Here is a 21636-nt window from a genome sequence, read left to right on the forward strand (position 1 = left end):
CTGCTCTGTCATTCCATCATGTCTGATCCCAGCTCCCACTCAACTCCATACACCTGCCTTCTCACCATATCCTTTGATGCCCCGACCAATCAGAAAACTACCAACTTCCACTTTAAGTATACCCATGGACTTCACCTCCACCACAATCTGTGGCAAGGCAGTCCACAGATTCACTACTCTCTGGCTAAAAAAATTCCTCCTTCCCTCTGTTCTAAAAGGTCACACCTCAATTTTGAGGCTGTGTCCTCTAGTTCCAAACACCCCCACCATAAAAAGCATCCTCTCCACACCCACCTTATATAGTCGTTTCAACATTCAGTAGGTTTTAATGAGAACTAACCCCCCCCCCACACTCTTCTAAATTCCAGTGAGTACAGGCCCCAAGCTGCCAAATGCTCCTCATATGTTAATCCCTTCATTCCCAGAATCATCCTCATGAACCTCCTCTGGACTCTCTCCACTGATAACACATCTTTTCTGAGACATGGGGCTCAAAACTGTTGACGATAATCCAATTGCTGACATTAGCCCAAATGGTGAATAGGGTGCCAGGCGAGGGTCCTGCTTGTTGTTGGAGCTGTACTTATCCTGAAAAGGTGGCCTATTCCATCATTCTCCTGCCATGCCTTCTGGATGATGGAATGGCTTAGGTATGTCAGGAATTGAGTCAGGTTATAGAGCTTCTGAAAAGATCATTCGGCCACAGTATTTCTGTGACAGATTTAGTTGAATTTTTGGTTAATGGTGACCCCAAGGATGATGATGACAGGAGACTGAGTGGTCATAAAGCCAGTAAATTGGTAGGTAGTCAGACCCTGTCTTGTACAAGATGGAAAAAGCCTGTCACTTCTGTTATGGGATTTTTTTCTTGCCATTTATTACTGCATGAATGATTATGCAGTCTGTTTAAGAAGGACAAGGCACGGAACTGCAGTCTGCTGTCAGTAGTGGTAAAATTATTGGAGAGAATTCTGAGAGACAGGATTGATCTACATGTGGAAAGGTAAGTATTGATTAGGGATAATCTGCATAGCTTTGTGCATGGGAAATGATGTCTCATGAATTTGACTGCATTTTTAGAAGAGATGACCAAGATTATTAATGAGGATGGGTCTGCAGACATTGTTGACAAGGATTTTATCTAGGTCTTTGACAAGGTCCGGTACGGTAGCTTGGTTTGGAAGATGAGATTACATGGGATTCAGGGTGATCTGGCCAATTGGACACGAAACTGGCTGAGTGGAAGAATTGAGAGTTTTTTTTTAAGACTGGTGGACTATGCCTAGTGGTGTGCCATAGGGATTGGTGTTGGACCTCCTGTTGCTTTGTCATTTCTATTAACATTTTGGATGAGAAGAAAGATGGGGTGGTGCGTAGTAGACAGTTGAGGAAGGTTGCCTAAGATAACAAAGGCATCTAAATGAGCAGTAAAGATTGGCAAAGGAATGGTAAACTCAGTCACGAGGAATTCTGCAGTTGCTGGAAAATCAAGCAACACACATCAAAGATGCTGGTGAACACAGCAGGCCAGGCAGCATCTCTAGGAAGAGGTACAGTCGACATTTCAGGCCAAGACCCTTCGTCAGGACTAACTGAAGAAAGAGCTAGTAAGAGATTTAAAAGTGGGAGGGGGAGGGGGAGATCCAAAATGATAGGAGAAGACAGGAGGGGGAGGGATGGAGCCAAGAGCCGGACAGGTGATTGGCAAAAGGGATATGAGAGGATCATGGGACAGGAGGCCCAGGGAGAAGGAAAAGGGGAGGGGGGGAAACCCAGAGGATGGGCAAGGGGTATAGTCAGAGGGACAGAGGGAGAAAAAGGAGAGTGAGAGAAAGAATGTGTGTATATAAGTAAATAATGGATGGGGTACGGGGGGAGGTGGGGCATTAGCGGAAGTTAGAGAAGTCAATGTTCATGCCATCAGATTGGAGGCTACCCAGACAGAATACAAGGTGTTGTTCCTCCAACCTGAGTGTGGCTTCATCTTTACAGTAGAGGAGGCTGTGGATAGACATATCAGAATGGGAATGGGATGTGGAATTAAAATGTGTATCCATGGCCTCCTCTACTGTAAAGATGAAGCCACACTCAGGTTGGAGGAACAACACCTTGTATTCTGTCTGGGTAGCCTCCAATCTGATGGCATGAACATTGACTTCTCTAACTTCCGCTAATGCCCCACCTCCCCCCGTACCCCATCCATTATTTATTTATATACACACATTCTTTCTCTCACTCTCCTTTTTCTCCCTCTGTCCCTCTGACTATACCCCTTGCCCATCCTCTGGGTTCCCCCCCCCTCCCCTTTTCCTTCTCCCTGGGCCTCCTGTCCCATGATCCTCTCATATCCCTTTTGCCAATCACCTGTCCAGCTCTTGGCTCCATCCCTTCCCCCTCCTGTCTTCTCCTATCATTTTGGATCTCCCCCTCCCCCTCCCACTTCTAAATCTCTTACTAACTCTTCCTTCAGTTAGTCCTGACGAAGGGTCTTGGCCTGAAACGTCGACTGTACCTCTTCCTAGAGATGCTGCCTGGCCTGCTGCGTTCACCAGCAACTTTGATGTGTGTTAAAGGAATGGTAAATACCTTTTAATTTGTTTATGTGCAAAGAGCTACATTTTGGGAAGTTAAATCAGGACAGGACATACACAGCGACAAAAAGAGCCCTCAGGCTTGCTGTAGAACATGGATACAAGTATATTGTTCACTCTAAGCAGAGCCATGGGTAGACAGAGTGGTAATGAAGGTTAATGGTAAGCTTGCCTTCATTAGGCAGGGCATCAAGTACAAAAGCTGGGACATAGTGTCACAGGATGTGCAGATCACACCTGGAATCTTGTGTGTAGCTCTAGTCACCATACCTTGGAAATATGTACTTATGCTGGAGAGCGTTCAGCAAAGACTCACAAGGATGTTGCCGGGACTGGAGTTATGAGGAGATACTGGATAGGCTAGGATTCTTTTCCCCAAAGTCAATGATACTGAAGGGTTATCTTATAGAGGTTTATAAAATTGAAAGTAGCATAGATGAACTGGAAGGCCACAGTCTTTTTCTCCCCCAAGGGTAGGGGAATCTAAAACTAGAGGGCATTGGTTGATGTCAGGGAATGTAGAGGAGGACTGACCCACAAGCAGAGCAGTGGAGACAATTTAGTGGTGAGCATTAACTTCAATAATCAACTGCAAAATAACAAGCCACAAGGGGCAAAAAAAAACAAGCGAGAACAGATACTAAACTCACAGTTAACAAGGATAACTGAACACCAGGAGCAACTGATTAAGGCTGTAATCAGTTCAATGAGCAAACAAAGGACTGTGGATGAGAGCTGGGTTTAAATTGGCTGTAGGTGATGACTTTGAAACAAGTGGCGGGTGGCTCCTGTTAGCTGGGTGGAGACTGGGAGGTCCCTGCTTGTGCAGACCTAACAGCTTAAGGCAAGAGGGGAAAGATTCAAAGGAGAACTGAGAAGTAGTTTTTTCACAGGGTGAAAAGATGATGGGGATATGGAAGGTGATGCCAGAGGAAGTGGTTTAGGCAGGTACAATTAAAAGACATTTGTACAGGTTCATGAATGGGAAACAGGAATATGGGCCAATGCAAGCAAATTGGACAAGTTCGAGGAGACATTTTTGTTGACATGGGCAAGCTTCCATATCAATCAAGATGTCTCCCTGAGCTGGTGCCCTTTGCCTGCAATGGCATTGGGAGGGCTGTTTCCATGCTGTGTAACTCTTTGAATCTAATTCTCAGCACTGCTGTAGCCAGGCTCAGTCCACGTTATTCACTGAGGGGCTGTGAATGGAATCAAACATTGTTTGCTGATATTGCACATTCCCACTTTTGACCTTGTGAAGGAAGTTCACTGATGAAGATAGCTGGCCCTGAAACTCCACCAGCAATGGGATAATTGGCCTTTACTAACTGCAACCACCTTTTTGTGAGGCGGGACTCCACTCATTGTCAATGAGGGGAAAATGCTCCAATGAGGATCGGGATATTATTGGAGGAGAATGCAGTTCAATGTTCCATGGTCTGTCATGTGTGCAGTATCAAGATTAGCACAGAATTTCCTTTGGCTTTGATTAGAACAAAATCTTGATAACTGATGAGTAATGTCAGAATTTGCAGACAGAAAGTAAGCAAAGGGACTTTAAACTACAGCTGGCAAAAATCAACAGATCCAGGCGAGTGAATGAAATAACATGTTAAAATAATAACACAGAATAGATATGATCTGCGATATGAGTTGAATCAATATACATTTCTGTTGCAAGTCTATCGATGTGACCTTGTTGAAAACTGAAAATTCGGTAGCAGCTTGACAATATTTGCAGTCGAAATTCGCCAGTTATCGGGTAGGCCATGTCATTCTTACAGCAGTCCACCAGGACTCTCTGGTCACATAAAATAACATGGCTTATTGAATTCAATTTCACTGCCTGGCAGCATGGGATTTGAAAATGTAACCCCTGCCTCTCCGATCTGCTACAACAAACATTTTTGCTTATATTGCCTCAGTGTCTCCACCTCCCAGGAAAACAGCAAATAGAACAAACCACAGCGACCATTTAACGTTGTGAAATCTACCAAGGTGTTCACAAAAAACATCGACAAATACAATTTCACACAAAAGGGGACAAGAAGGCATAACTTTAAGAGGATTGGATAAAAGCATATGGGGGGGATGTCAGGGGTAAGTTGTTTCCATAGAGAGTGATGGGTGTGGAGTAGAGGCAGATATATTGGGGGCATTTAAGAGACTTCGGATCAGGGATTCCCAACCTTTTTTATGCCATGGAGCCTTACTATTAACCAAGAGGGTCAGTGGACCTAGGTTGGAAACCTCTGCTTTAGATAGACAAATAGATAATAGAAAAATGGAGGGTAAAGAGGGATGGAAGGGTTAGATTGATCTTAGTTTAAGTGGTTGGCACAGCTTTATGAGCTAGAGGGCCTATACTGTACTGTGCTCTATTGTTCTATGTCCTGAAAGGAGTCAGCAGGACAGGTACAAAGCCTAGTCGGCAAAATGGGTTTTACGAATTGAGCAGAACACACACGATGTACTGGAGGAGCTCAGCAGGTCAGGCAGCATACTTCTTGGAGGGGAAGGAACAGTCGACGTTTTGGGCTGACACCATTCATCATTCCTGATGATAGGTCTTGGCCCAAAATGATGAAGGGTTTCAGCCCGGAATGTCCACTTTTTAATTCCCCTTTATAGATGCTGCCTGACCTGCTGAGTCCCTCCAGCACTTTGTGTGTGTTGCTCAAGATTTTCAGTTTCTCTCTTTTTCTCGGGTTTTGCAAATTGTCTTGAAGGAGGGAAGAGAGGTGGAGAGCATTAGGAGGCATTCCAATGCCTTGGACATTGGCATTAGAAAGCAAGGCTGCCAGTGGAGCAGCAATAAAAATGGTGGAATGTATGAGAGTCCAGAATTGGAGGAAGGCAGTGATTGCTGAGGGATATTGGCCTGGGAGTACAGTACAGAAATTGGGATGTGAAACCATGAAAAGACTTGAAAACAAGGATGAACATTTTATTACTGAAATATTGCCATATTTCCATATATAGACCAATCAGTAGGTGCAGAGATATTTGGGGGGAGGAGGCATGATCAAGGAGCTGGGCGCTGGTTTGTACAAGAGCAGCTGAGTTTTAGATGTTCAAAGTTCCAAAGGGTGCAGTGTCAGAGGGAGCCAGGAGAGAAGTGAAATAACTGTGGTGACTAAACAATCTGTACGATGGGCAGAGGCAACACTGGAGAGAAATTACAGACAAGAATTACACATAATACCGGAAAAGCAGATTCAAATCACATATTTATATCATTGATTTCCAAGTTATCAACATTGGAGATGGCCAACAGCTGCTCCACCTTCTGGTAAAGGTCACAGACAAGCGAGTCATGCCATCAGAGATATGCCTTCTACCAAAGTCTTCCCTCTGTGGCCGTCCCATGCGCAAAGCACACTGGTACTGTAAATTTGCCTTCCCCATGGCCTTTAACCAGCCAGTAAAAAGGTCCAGGCCTAATTTGAACCACATTAATATGAAGGGAGCATAATTTTAAGGTGATTAGAGTAAAGTATTGGGGGGGCGGGATGTCAGAGTTAAGTTATTTACACAGAGTGATGTGTGTGCGCAAAGTCCTGTCAGGAATGGCAGTTGAGACAGGTAGATTAGGGGTATTTATGAAACTTAGACAGGCACATAGATGATAGGAAAATGGAGGACTATGTAGGAGGGAAGGGTTAGATTGATCTTTGAGAAGGTGAGAAGGTTGGCACAACACTGTGGACTGAAGAGCCCATACTGGGCTGTAATGATATATGTTCATGCACCCACACTATCTCACTCCACACCTTGCCCCACCACTGATCAGGTCCTATGTCCCACCACACAAATCAAGGAGCCCACTGACACAGCACTTAATGAATTAGGAGCTGTGAAACTGCAACACAGAGACCAACTAGGCATCAGGTTCAGTTTCCAATGTACTAGTTGGTTCATCAGCACTCTACTACATAAAACAGTACGTTTCACATGTAAGGCACCTTGAACATAACAGAACACCCACAGGGAAAGTCACTCAATTTTGATGATGTTCCAGCAAAATTTCCAACCTATTCCTGCCCACAGACATTACCAGATTTATTAAATTTATGTTTGCAATGTTCCAGGTTGGAATTTGGACTCATGACAATTAGCTCTTTGGAACCGTGCCATAAATTGTGAGTGTACCATCTATAATATCAGTGTTCACAATTGTACTGAACGACAACCACATATAGTTTATGTGCAACAAGTTAAAATGCCCTGAAGAATTCACAGGGGCACTATCAAACTGAGTCTGATACTGTCAGATAGGGAGATACTAAGTGACCAAAAGCTTAGTTAAAAGGTGAGTTTTACCACAGGTTGACAGAGGGGTCAAGGGAGATAATTCCAAAGCTAGGGCCTAGATAGCTAAGAACTGGGCCACCAAAAGTGAACTGAGGAAGGCCCACAAGTAAGGAAGATGACTCCATTGATCATTGGAAAATCAGTTTGAGAATTTTCTTTAACTGAGGTGGTACCGCACGTGTAGGTAATCATGTATTGGAATGAGGGAAGAAATGGTTACATTTGCAATTCTTGTGCTATTCATTAGACTGAAGCTTCTTGCAGTTATACAGTGAGAAAAAAATATAATAGCCAAGATTCAGATGCAACAACAGAGGATATGGACAGGATTAACAAGACCACATTCCAAAACCCACATTCAGTGTGAGCTTATGAAATGTAAAACAGATTTAACAAAGCAACTGGAGTTTTCTGAAGATGTAGTTAGATCAATAAATACTGAGGAACCAGTAGATGTGTTGTACTTGGATTTACAATAGGGCTTTGATAAAGTCCTTTTTAAGAGGTTAGTGTGCAAAATTAAAGCATGTGGGACTGACGGTGATAATACTGGCATGGACTGTGAATTAGTTGACAAGTAGGAAAGAGAAAGTAGAAATAAACAGGCCTTGCTCCAGTTGTCAGGCAGTGAGCAGTGGAGTACTCTGCATGGATCAGTGCTTGGGATCCAGAGGGATAATCGATTTAAAGTTGCAGAAAGGGTGGAGAACTTTAAACTGAATGATTTTCTCTCCTTCCCAGTTCCGATAGAGAGTCTTTGACTGAAAATGTCAATGCTGTTTCTCTTTCCATGGATGCTAACTGACTGCTGAACATTTTAGCTTTTTTTTGTTTTTGTTTCATATTTCCAACATCTGTGTGTGTGTTTTTATTGTTTTCCTTACCGGAGAGAGAGGGGAGAGGGGGAAATGGACAGGGGGGGAGAAGGAGAGAGGGGGAGATACACCGATGGCACATCCTTCCCTTCTGACAGGAACCCGAACATTCCCTGAGTGGCCAAACATGTCCCAATTGATGTCTAATAGGCACTTAGAACTTATTATTATACTTTCCTCTTTAAATATTCCAAATTCCTTTTGAGTAAATACATCCATTGGATGCCCTTTAATATTTAAACTTGTCACCCTTGGTATTTAAGTAATATGCCCTGAACAATTTATCTGGACCAATTTTCTGATCACTTTTCAAGAAATCAATAACTCACTTACAAGTCTTTTCCTTTCAAAGGATAACAATCTTCCCTCACAACTTTATTTCCTGATATCTGGAATCATCTTGATTGCCTTTTTACATTTTCTAAGGTGATTTTAGGCATATTACAATCAGAGACTGCCCTATTAATGTCTCATGTGCTGTATTCCTAGGACTTTCCATCAAGTTTCTTAAATCTACAGCAAATTTCTGAATTATTTTTGTCTCACCGTCCTGTTCCTGACATCCTCCCACATTCCTACCCATTTCACCTGCTTCCCACCCATCTGCCAAACATTGTGGGCATGCTATGTGGGCACCAGAATGTGTGGAGAGACTTGCACGCTGCCCCCAGCACATCCTTGGGCATGTTGGTTGTTCACTCAAATGACACTTTTCACTGTATATTTCCATGTACACCTGATAAATAAATCTGAATCTGTATCAGATCTCCACTATGCCACTTAAACAAACATTGGCATCCTTAACAACAAATGCACAAAAATTCTTTCATCCACATCCTTAAATGTTTCTGTTGTCCTTTAGAATACAGAATACATTTATTTTTATCTTGGCTGACAACTATCTTCCAATAAATACCCTTTTATTTCTTTGCTGATTGGGAACCTTACACTGTAGAGCATGGCTAACTCATGAACAAACATTGTGACAAAGACTATATTTCAGCAGAACTCCGTTTGCTGTGAAATTCTTTTCAATAATCTATATCTATATATATGTGTGTCTGTCTGTCTGTCTTGGTGTGTGTGTCTGCGTATTTGTTTGTTTGAAGACTTCAGTTGAATATTAATTTGTTATTATAAAACCCTTTGGTGCCCGCTTCGCTGTCGCTGCTACTGTGTGGTAACCCGAATCTCCGGAGCAGAAGGCCCCAAAATCCTCGGCTTTGCGTGTTTCAGCAGCCGGGGCGAGGTCGAGGGCGCTCGGCAAAGGATGGCGCTCAGGAGGCTGTATCGGAGAGGCTGGTCGGAGGCTTGAAGTTTTCGGATGGACGGACTCACTGTCAGCTGTGGTCGGCTGCTTCCAAGGCATCAGCAAGTTGACGGTGCCTGGAGGTTTACGGCAGGGAGTTTCTCCCTTTTGCCACCTGCTATCAGGAACTCGGGAGTCGATCGACTCAGGGGCCTTTGAGACTTTTTTTTTACTGTGCCCATGGTCTGCTCTTCATCAAATTATGGTATTGCTTTGCACTGCTGTAACTATATGTTATAATTATGTGGTTCTATCAGTGTTAGTCTTTGGTTTGTCCTGTTTTTTGCGACATCACTCCAGAGAAACATTGTATCATTTCTTAATACATGTATGCATTTCTAAATGACAATAAAAGAGGACTGAGTGTTCTCATAATCTAATCTAATGGTGGGTATAGTGTTGAGGAGTGAATGGGGCAGAAGGGTTATACATTTCGTCAATGGGTAAAATTTACATACACCACAGTCTCCAGTCCCAATTTTGCACCCCCCTCCAGACTAAGCATTGAACACAAGAGCAGTGTATTTGAGCAGTCTCATCTCTGACCTTGGAGGTACACACAGATAATGACAGGCATCAATAGAGTGAATATTCAGTCTCTTTTCCAAGCATTGGAGTCTAAAACTAGAGCGAATTGATTTAAGGTTAGAGGGGAAATATTTAAAGGGGACATGTGACACAAGTTGGATTGTATTCATTAGAGTATAGAAGAATGAAAGGGGATCTCATGGAAACATTTCGAATGTTGAAGGAGTTGGACAGAGTAGATGTGGAAAGGTTATTTCCCTTGGTGGGTGAGTCCAGGACAAGAGGCCATAGTCTTAGAATTAGAGGGTACACAGTTAAAACAGAGATGAGGAGAAATTTTTTTAGCCAGAGGATCGTGGATTTGTGGAATTCGTTGCCACATACAGCTGTGAAGGCCCGATCATTGAGGATGTTTAAGGAGGAGATTGACAGGTATCTAATTAGTCAGGGATCAAGGGATATGGGGAAAAAGCTGGAAACTGGAACTAGATGGGTGAATAGTTAGCTCATGGGGGAGCTGCGGAGCAGACGATGGGCCGAATGGCCTACTTCTGCTCCTTTGTCTTGTGATCTTGTGAAGTTTTTCCACAAGTACGTAGCATGATTGAAAGTGGGCATGCAGGTACAGCAGGCGGTGAAAAAGGCGAATGGTATGCTGGCATTTATAGCTAGAGGATTCGAGTACAGGAGCAGGGAGGTACTACTGCAGTTGTACAAGGCCTTGGTGAGACCACACCTGGAGTATTGTGTGCAGTTTTGGTCCCCTAATCTGAGGAAAGACATCTTTGCCATAGAGGGAGTACAAAGAAGGTTCACCAGATTGATTCCTGGGATGGCAGGACTTTCATATGAAGAAAGACTGGATGAATTGGGCTTGTACTCGCTGGAATTTAGAAGATTGAGGGGGGATCTGATTGAAACGTATAAGATCCTAAAGGGATTGGACAGGCTAGATGCAGGAAGACTGTTCCCGATGTTGGGGAAGTCCAGAACGAGGGGTCACAGTTTGAGGATAGAGGGGAAGCCTTTTAGGACCAAGATTAGGAAAAACTTCTTCACACAGAGAGTGGTGAATCTGTGGAATTCTCTGCCACAGGAAACTGTTGAGGCCAGTTCATTGGCTATATTTAAGAGGGAGTTAGATATGGCCCTTGTGGCTACGGGGGTCAGGGGGTATGGAGGGAAGGCTGGGGCGGGGTTCTGAGTTGGATGATCAGCCATGATCATAATAAATGGCAGTGCAGGCTTGAAGGGCCGAATGGCCTACTCCTGCACCTATTTTCTATGTTTCTATGATCAGTGTGTGGAATGGGCTCTTTGAAGTGACAGAGGCAGGAACAACTGTAATATTTAAAAGACTTTTGGACAGGTGTGTGGACAGGAAAATTTTAGAGTTGGGGTTCCCAGCCTCGGGTCCACAGATCCTTTGGCTAACGCACGGGGTCCATGGCACTAAAAAGGTTGGGAACCCTCACTTTAGAGGGATATGGGCCAAATGCAGGCAAATGGGGCCAGCTCAGATAGGAAACTTTGCAGGCATGCTCAAGTTGGTTCGAAGGACCTTTTTCCATATGGTATAACTCTGACTACGACCACCTTTTTCCTGGGGTCTGGAGTCTCTGTGCCGAGTTATCTACAATATCCTGGGTTTATCACTCCAGTGTGGTTCTTGGCAGAGGAGATATGGGAGAGGTGATATGGTTATACATTGTACAACCAGCCCTTATATTTCACACACCCACATACAGCAACAAAGACCCCACTCCCAAGTACATTCCCCACCCTCAGGTCCCAACACACCCCATAACCAATCCCTCACCCCTACAAACACACCATACCAGCCCCTCACACATTCATTGAATCCCACAGACACTTACACAGGATATCACTCCACCTTACCCACCCTGTCACATTCACTGTAAACCCCACCCTGTCATCTCATGGACCCAAAGCAGTACCACACTCGGCATCATCCTGCCCACCCACACCGTCACACCCACACTTGCTGTTCATGCTCCATATCTTCCATGCACAATATCACCCATCTTCGTATACTAGGCACAAACCACCATACACTGCATTACTAACCCACTCCACATCACTCTCACACATACCAGACCACAGCTCCTACATTCTCTGTAATCTTTCATGTACCACATACTCCTAATCTGTATAAACCCCATTCTATATCACCCCTCATGACATAATAGTACCTGCCACACAGCACTTTCCAAAACATATCACATCATCAGGACTACCACGCAGATCACCTCATGTCCAGAGCACGCTCAGCCCTCCATTTACCCCCACACTGCATCATACACCCTCCAGTCTGTTACCCCAGCAGCATACCACAGCTGCAGCTTCTGCACGTGGTACAAGAGTTTCAGAAACACAGGACGGACCATCCACATAGCAGGCCACCTCCTCTGCCGGGAGTGTCGAATCCTCCACTGCTTCTGCCTGATGAGACAGTAACACCATTTCTTCTCGGGAGGCCAAGTCTGAAGACTCTGACCTGTGGGGTTTAAATGTGTTTCTGACTGTTCGGTGATGGCTTCTTTCTCCTTAGTTGTCCTCTGCTGACAACTAAACGCTTCCCCTGCTGTAAACTAAGCTCTCTGCTCCCTTCCCGTTGAAAGCTGGACTGAAAGTTGCTGTAAACCAATTTGTCCAGCAGCCTGGCAGCGATTCAGTGTGGATATGACCCCTTGCAACTGCAGCCAAGGCCGTTGGCCCCTGCGGGCACTTCTCCCCGGTGACAGAGGACAGCACTGTTTGAGCTTGGCAGCGGCCTGGCCACCTAGCAGCCAAATCCCCTTCCCCACCCCCGCTGCTGATCAGCTGAGTATGTGGACTGGGATAACCATGGGCTGCAATAATATTTAGAGAATTGTGTCAATTGCAGCCAGGCGGACACTGGCTCATTCTTAGGGATGCCAAGTTATCAGTTGTCACGTGCCTGATGTTGGTACAGGATCACACAGCACTGAAGCTGGCAGGCCATTCATCCCATCATGATCCTGCCAGCCCTATGAAAATGCTATGCAGCCAGTTCCAAGGCCCGAATTTCCTTTTTTTTTAAAAAGATCAAAATAATTTTTTGAAAGAGTGTGGTATCAGTATTGCTTTATTATTGTCAGACATACTAAGATACAGTGAAGAACTTGTCTTGTATACTGTTTATACAGATCAAATCACTGCAGAGTGCATTGAGCCAAAGTAAAGTGCAAAGGCTACAGAGAAAGTACAGTGCAGGTAAACAACAAAGTACAAATTCATAATGAGGTAGATTGTGAGGTCAGGAGTCTATCTTATACAATCGGTCTGTTCAGAGTCTAATAACACAGGATAGAAGATGTCCTTGAGCAACACACACTGAATGCCGGAGGAACTCGGCAAATCAGGCAGCACCTATGGAAGGGAACAAACACATCGACGTTTGGGGCTGGGACCCTTCATCAAGAGTTGAAAGGAAGGGGGCAGAAGTCAGAATAAGAAGGTGGGGAGAGCAGGATGAGCACAAACTGGTAGGTGATAGGCAAGGCCGGGCGAGTTGGAATCCAGCTGGGCGGGGCAGAGGACTGCGATTGTGATTAGTGAAAGAGTTAAAGGGAAGAATCTGATAGGAAAGGACAGTGGACCATGAAGGAGCAGGAAGGGAACCAGAAAAAGATAACAGGCAGCTGAGAAGAAAATAATGGGTGAGAGGTTATCACAATGGGGAAGGAAAGAGAGAAGGAGGGAGTGAGGAGAAATTATAGGAACTGGGAGAAATCAATGTTCATGCCATCAGATTGGGGCCACACTGACAGAATATGAAGTGTTGCTCTTCCAACCCGAGTTTGGCCTCATCGTGGCAGGAGAAGAGGCCGTAGACAGACAGGTCAGAATAGGAATAGGAAGCGGAATTGAAATATGTGGGCAGCAGGAAATCCTGCCTCTTACAGCAGGCAGAGTGAAGGCGATTGACAAATCACTCCACCAATCCCTGTCGGATCTCACTGCAGTAGAGGAGATGGCACTGGGAGCACGGGATACAACCGATGACCCTGACAGTTTCGCAGGGAAAGGGTTGCCTCACCTGGAAGATCTGTTTGGGGCCCTGAATGGTGGTAAGGGAGGAGAAGGGGGCAGGTTTCATACTTATCCTACTTGCAGGTGGGTGCCAGGAGGGACATCAGTGTGGAGTGGACAAGGGAGTCATGTAGAGAGCGGTCCCTGCAGAAAACTGGGTGGGAGGGGAAAGATGTGCTGAGTGGTAAGGTCACGTTGGAGGTGGCGGTCGTTATGGAGAATGACGTGCTGGGTATGGAGGCTCATAGGACGATAGATAAGAGGAACCCTATCCCGGTTATGACAGTGGGAGATGGGAGTAAGGGGGGTTGTGCAGGAAATGGAGGAGGTATTGGTGAACATGAATGCCAGCTCTAAAAACTACATAAAACCCTTCCCATGCTCTCATCACTTTCTGCTAACTGCTTTAATTCCATCATTCCTCATTGCCCAAGTCCTATCCTGGACCAACATCCTTGGTAATGAGTTACGAATCCCATGCAGGGCGGCTATTAGCAGTATCCCACAGGTACAGCTTAAATGGGGGGTGGACCACACCACGAAACCAACTACCCACCCTCCCCACCAACCTCTTTCCCCTCCACCGACCCGCAGGTCCCACATCGGCCTCATCAGCCACCACCCGGATGTAGAGTGGGAGCAGCCATTCCGAGGGACAGTAGGAGAACAGTCAGCTGGCATGCTTCTGTCTCCAGTCCTCTTCTCAATGAACTGCAGCTCTAGCTCCCTACTCCACTCCACTGCTCCCTCCATAACCAGGTTTATTATCACAGACATATGTTGTGAATCTACCATCTAACTAAGTGACACGTACTTATTTAAATGAAATACAGAACAACTGAGACCACTACTAATACCCTGCAGTATCATAAACTGTGTATTAGTTCCTAGATGGAGCAATTGATCCAGTGAATGCTGCCATGTTCCTTGATTGACCGTAAATGTACAAAATCAGTGCAGATAATGGACAGCCATCATTCAATGCTTCCAAATGAAGGGTCTCGACACGAAACGATGACTATTTACTCCCTTCCAGAGATGCTGAGTTCCTCCAGCATTTTGCCTGTGTTGCTTGGATTTCCAGCTTCTGCAGATTTTCTCATGTTTGGCATCCTCCAAATCTTCATGTTCATTGTAAAATTCAAGATGATTGTTGATACCTTCAAATACTTCCTAATTTCTAACTTTTTGAAGTAGTGAAATCATTTCACTTTCACTCCCTGCCATTTCTGGCATCTCCAAGCCTGAATGCTTGAAACCGCAGTGAGCAAAACAGTTTGGAATTGTCTTACTGCTCATTTCTCCCCAACTATCAGTGACAAAACTCACTGCATTTTGAGTGCAAACACAGACAGCTCACGCCATTTACAAACTGCTCACTCTAAGCGCAGTGTAGTGTGCAACAGCCACACAACTACACACGACTGACGCTAGTTAGAAACTGTTCGGCAACATTCTCCTGTCCTAATTTCAGTGATATAGTGTCGCAAATAAGCAAAGGGAATCCCAGCCATTTTCTCAATTAGTTATTGTTCGTTAAGGGTTGCGCCAAATAAGTGGCTGCTCCGATTAACCAATGGCCCAATTAACCAGAATCCACTGTATATTAACAAATAAATAAATAGTGGAAAAAAGAGTGAGGTTGTGTTCATGGAACATTCAGAAATCTGATAACAGAGGGGAAGGAACAATTACTGAAGTGTTGAGTGTACCTCCTCCCTAATGGTAGTAATGAGAAGGGGGCATTTCCTGGATGGTAGGAGTCCTTAGTGATAGATGAGACCTAATTCATTCCTACCATTTCCAATTGTACCCATGTCTGCTACACCTGGCCCTCCAGCTCCCACCCTGTAATCTCTGCTCTACCTGACACTCCTGCTGCCACCTTCACTGCACCCACTGCTATCTCCAGACCAGCCTCCACTGTGCCCAGTAAAACTCCGTATCCTGTGTGCTCACCTCCATTAAACCCACGGCCATCTGCTCACTCATCCCCCTTTAGCTACTCAGTTGCATCCTTTCTCCTAGGGCCCCACTCACAAGAACCAGGAGTTAAGGCTCACGGCAAGTCTGAACCCTGGGTGGACGACTTGCGCCTGGGAGGCCTCACTGATCCGGCAACGAGCAGCAAAGGTAGACACTGCAGACTTCTGCTATGGCCACAAGCGTCCGGGCAGGAGGGCAGGAGGGCAGGAGGGCAGAGCCCAACAGCTCCCGCATACAGTCCCACCACCCTGTGCTGGAAACCTGCTCATAACTGTGGTCCAGGTCAGACGTGATGACTCAGCCTGCTCTGTGAGACTGGGTGCTTTGAGAACACAGATGTCTTCAACTCCTGCTTGGGGTTAGTTACAACTAAAAAAAAAATACATTCGCAGCCATCCAAACCCACTAAAAATGCACACGTCTACACAAATAAAGCCCTCATGCACGCACTCCCACGAAACTTGAACATGAGTGTCCACACCCATCAAACCAGCAGACAAATTAAATTAGTGGACACTAATTGAATAAGCACATGACAAGCCCCATTAATTAAATGCGTGCAGCCAAGCATTAGCCAACTGCAGAATTAATTCCCACATCAACCCACCTGCTCCAGACAGATCGTTGTCAATGCATTTTTCTGATGACATGATCAGGCATGCAATGCAAGTCCTTGAATGCATGGCAGAATGAAACAGAATAATCCAACGCAGTGAATGGTCACACTGTCGGAAACCACAGGACGTGTCTTCTAATGAATACTGTCTACTCATTCAATCTATTCTATCCTGCTCTTCAGCTCACTAAAGATAGAACCAGTTAACTGTTGGCTAATCTGATGTCCAAAATGCTCTGGAGCCAAAGAACCAGCACTATGACACACAATAGCTGATATTCTTAACAGAAATGGTGGATGTTGGGAAAGTGCTGACCTACTAATGATGCCTGATTATTTAAGTATTTTTTAGATTTAATGAATCAAGCAAATTCCTTGTACTGCCTCCTGTAACAGGTACTTTCTGAACAGAAACAAAAAAAAGATTCTTCAGTTCCCCCCCCCCGCCCCCATTTTCAGTTCACTACTTTGTTCTATTTAATTTTCTCCCTGTTGGTTACTGAGTGAACTTGGCCTCCTCTCCTTGGAGTGACGGAGGATGAGAGGAGGCCTGATAAAGGTGTACAAGATGACGAGAGGCATTGATCATGTGGATAGCCAGAGGCTTTTCCCAGGGCTGAAATGACTAACACGAGGGGGTATAGTTTTAAGGTGCTTGGAAGTAGGTTCAAGGGAGATGTCAGAGGTAAGTTTTTCCACACAGAGAGTGGTGGGTGTGTGGAATGCACTGCCAGCGACAGTGGTAGAGTTGGATACAATAGGGTCTTTTAAGAGACTCTTAGGTACATGGAGCTTAGAAAAATATAGGGCTATGTGGTAGGGAAATTCTAGGCAGCTTCTAGAATAGGTTACATGGACGGCACAACATTGTGAGCTGAAGGGCCTGAAATGTGCTGTAGATTTCTATGATTCTAAGATTAAAGATTAGCTTTATTTGTCACATGTACAACGAAACATACAGTCAAATATGTTGTTTGTGTCAATAATCGACACAGTCCGAGGATGTGCTGGGGGCAGCCCACAAGTGTCACCACACTTCCAGTGCCAACATAGCATGCCCACAGCTTACTGGCCCTAACAACTCTGGAATCTGGGAGGAAATCAGGGCACCCAGAGAAAACCGTCACGGTCATGGGGAGAACAGACAAACTCTTTGCACACGGTGGCAGGAATTAAACCCTAATTGGTGGCACTGTAAAGAGTTGCACGGACTGCTACGGTGCTGTGTTAGTGATCCCAGGAGTTGCACAACTGCAAAGAAGCTCCAAGGACCTGGTCACAGAGAACTGAGACATGTGGCCATTCACCCGGCAGCCTTGCAACATCCTCAGCTAACAGAAACATGTTGCCACTGGCAGAACCACATGCAGCTGGATTCGATACAGACATCTGGTGCTGTGTATGTAGAGTTTGCTTGTGACTACACAGATTTCCTCCAGGTGCTCCTGTTTCCTCCAACATCCCCAAGATGCGGAGAGTGGTTGGCTAAATGTCCCCTGGTCTGTAGGTGAGTGCTGGAATCTGCAGAGAGTTTGTCGTTAAAGGTGGTGCCAGGGAACCACTGTGACATTGTGTGGGCTGTGGACAATACTTCTAAATACACTTTTAAATATACCTCTTTCAAATCACTCTCATGGCAATCTGCAGCATGTAATTTCCCTCTAAGCAACATGCTCTGAAATCAACTTAATGACTTACAGATTTCACAATCATCCGAAGGTCTCGGCGGACCAGGCAGATACGACACCATGAAGCGGTTCACCGCCATGGCTGGAAGTGAGGCGGGTGGGGCGGGGGGGGACTCTGAGCCCGGCTGAAACACAGAGAGATGAGGTCCCCTCTACCCAGCATCTTGTTAGCAAAGGTGCAGTCAAGTGAAACTTGGATGTCTTCCAGCATGTCTTACAGCGGTCAAACTGGAATGCTTCTCGATTTACCAAATGGATTGAACTGCTGATTTGGAAAAGGCAAAAGATGGAGGTCTGTGTTTCATCACAAGCTCCCAGTGGTGCTGTGATGTGGTGGTTTGTTGAATTCATGTTCTCCCGACCTTGAACACTAAACGGTCAAATGCTGTCCGTTCCATTTACCTGGGGAGTTCTCCATAATCCTGACTGCAGTTCATATACCCCCAGCGGCCGACCATAATCATGAGCTTGAGATACTGCATGAAGGTGTCTCCAAACAAGAACCAGTTTATCCCCAACGCATTTCAGATCATAGTCGGGGACTTTAACCAGGCTTGTTTGAAGAAAACCCTGCTCAGTTACCATCAGCATATAACTTGTAGCACCAGAGGTCCCAACACACTAGACCACTGTTATACTGGGATAAGGAATGCCTACCATGTTATGCCCAGACCGTATCTCGAGACTTGGCTGTCATCTCCTACCTGCATACAGGCAGAGATTAAAGAACAATATTCCAGAGATTAGGACAACTAAGAGGTGGTTGCGGGAGGCAGATGAGTGTCTCAGGGATTCCTTCAAATCAGTGGACTGGGCCGTGCTCAAGGACTCATCTGTGGATCTGAATGAATACACCATGGTTGTAACAAGTTTTATCAAAACAGTTGTAGCCGAGTGTGTCCTCACAACATCATTGTCTTCCCCAGTCAGCAATCCTGAATAAGCCTTGAAATCCACAACCTGCTGAGAGCCAAATCAGAGACATTCGAGTCTGGTGACCAAGAAAGTTACAAGAGGTCCAAGTACAATCTCCGGAAAGCCATCTCATGCATGAAATGGCAATTCCAGACGAAACTTAAATCAATGAAGAGTGCTCGATATTTGTGGCAGGACTTTGAATACTATCACCTCTTATAAGTTTTAATCAAGTGCCATAGGTGACAGCAGGGCTTCACTTCCAGTTGAGCTCAATGCCTCTACGCTTGCTTTGACCATCAAAACATGGAGAAACTGTCACAAACTCACAAATCCCCCAATGGTTCTATGATTTCAGTCTCTGATCAACTGGCTCGAGTGCTCACTGAGAACTCCAACCTCTCGATTCGGCAGTCTGAAGTACCCACCTGCTTCAAGCAGGCTTCAATTATACCAGTGCCCAAGAAAAGCACAATGATCTGTCTCAGTGACTATCATCCAAGACCACTTACACAACAGTGATGATATGTTTTGAGAGGTTGGTGATGAAACATATCAACTCCTGTCTGAGAAGTGACTTGGATCTGCTCAAATTTGCCTACTGGAGCAACAGGTCCACAGCAGATGCCATCTCACTGGCTCTTCACTCAACCCTGGAACATCTGGACAGCAAAGATGCATGCATCAGGATGCTCTTTATTGACTACAGCTTGGCATTCAGTACCATCATCCCCACTCAAAACTAACCAATAAGCTCCAAGACCTTGGCCTCAATAGCACTTTATGCAATTGGATCCTCAACTGCAGACCCCAGTCAGTTTGGATTTGCAACAACATCTCCACAATCTCCATCAGTGCAGGTGCACCTCAAGGCTGTGTGCTCAGCCCCCTGCTCTATTTACTTAACACTTATGACCGTGGCTAAGCACAGCTCCAATGTTATATTTAAGTTTGCTGACGACACCACTGTCATAGGCCAAATCAATGGTGGTGATGAATCAACATATCGGGGAGTGATTGAAAATCTGGCTGAGTGGTGCCACAACAACAACAAATTCAATATCAGCAAGATCAAGGAGCTGATTATTGTCTTCAAGAGAAGGAAACCAGAGGTGCATGAGCCAGTCCTCACTGGGGACCAGAGGTGGAGAGGGTCAGCAACTTTAAATTCCTCGGTGTTACTATCTCAGAGAGCCTGTCCTGGGCCAACACCCAGGCCCCTGAACAGGAAACCCCTAAAAAAAAATGTAGGGGATACAGCCTAGTCCATCACAGATAAAACCCTCCCCACCATTTAGCTCATCGACGTGAAATTCTTTCTTAAGAAAGCAGCATTCATCATCCATGATATGCTCTCTTCTCACTACTACCATCATGAAGAAGGAACAGGAGCCTCAGAACTCACACCACCAGGTTCAGCAACAGTTACTAGCCCTCAATCATCTAGCTCTTGAACCAAAGGGATTAACTTTACTTGCCCCATCATTGAAATGTTCCCACAACCAATGGCTTCACTTTCAAGGGCTCTTCATCTCATGTTCACAATATTTTTTGCTTCTTTATTTACTACTATTATTTCTTTTTTTTTATACTTACATAGTTTGTTGCCTTCTGCACTCTGGTTAAACGCCCAAGTTGGGCAATCTTTCATTGATTCTGTTATGGTTATTATTCTATAGATCTATTGAGTATGCCCACAAGAAAATGAAGCTCAGGGCTGTATATGTTGACATACACTAACTTTGGTAATAAATTTACTTTGAACTTTAACAAGAGTGTGAGGAGAATCAGATAAGATTGATGCTGGATTAGGGTGAATGAGATACTAAAGGCAATCACAAACACAGTGGGCCCAAGTGCCTGTTTCTGACATTATGTCTATGATTCCCACCTAAACTGTTGCTTCTAAACTCACTACATGTGGTTAAGAAACCACATTCCTCTAGTATACAGTCACTGTAGCCTGGGGGGGTGGTGGTGGTTGCAATAGAGCCTCAAGATGCATTGTCACCTCAGTCGCAGAATGATTGGGAGTGCTGTGCTATAGTTGGTCAAAAGGTACTGGGACCTGTGCCTTAAGTTGGGGGGAGTGGATGCAGAGGGAAGAAATGAGTGGTGAGGATGTAGGTGATCAAAGCTCACAGCGAGGCTAGTGATAGGAGGGGAAAGGATGAAGACCTACGGGATGTGGGGATGGGAGCAGTTTGATTAGACTGGCCATAAATATGCTAGTGAATGAGACAGGAGTCCAGGATGACATGGTTTCCACAGGAGTATTCAGTAATGGTGTGGAGCTGATTCCTTGCAGTATTCCAAAAGGGTTATTGCATTTCACTCATAGAAACAAGAAATGATTTTAAAATCACATAATGCCAAAGGGAAGGGTTCTGACCAATTGAATTTCTAGCCAATGCCCATTGCTGGTCTTTATTGATGACACTAGATTCATAATCTGTTTCAGAAGTCTAACCCAGTGTGAGGGGGCTACTGGGGAGAGAGGGCACATTCTGAGATGAGACCTGCTTCTTCATGCCTTGCACAGAAAGCACCAGTGCAGCCATTGCACCGTTCTATGTCCAGCCTGGGTGTTCTGATGAGTGCTTGGTGATTCAGGCTTCCATGGAGGTGTTTAAGGCTGGCATATGGTTGTTATAACTACCATACGAACATCCTGTAGACCTTTAATTTCTGGAGCTAAATATCCATTACCACAATCTTCGCTACCTGAACCTTC

The 21636-nt window shown here is 45.1% G+C and overlaps 1 protein-coding gene across 2 annotated transcripts in view; it reads right to left on the minus strand.

The window, feature by feature from the left end:
* The window catches only part of septin5a (septin 5a), a 63236-nt gene extending 50987 nt beyond the window's left edge, over window positions 1-12249 (minus strand). Inside the window, exon 1 of one of the 2 annotated variants that reach the window (XM_063040892.1) lies at window positions 11973-12249. In XM_063040892.1, the coding sequence (XP_062896962.1) occupies window positions 11973-12104 (132 nt within the window). In that variant the 5' untranslated portion in view covers window positions 12105-12249. The remainder of the gene's footprint in view (window positions 1-11972) is intronic. The other variant, XM_063040893.1, reaches the window with a different exon arrangement.
* Window positions 12250-21636: the final 9387 nt, after the last annotated feature.

The sequence above is a fragment of the Mobula hypostoma genome, chromosome 2 (genome assembly GCF_963921235.1).
Source record: "Mobula hypostoma chromosome 2, sMobHyp1.1, whole genome shotgun sequence".
Classification (NCBI taxonomy): Eukaryota; Metazoa; Chordata; class Chondrichthyes; order Myliobatiformes; family Myliobatidae; genus Mobula; species Mobula hypostoma.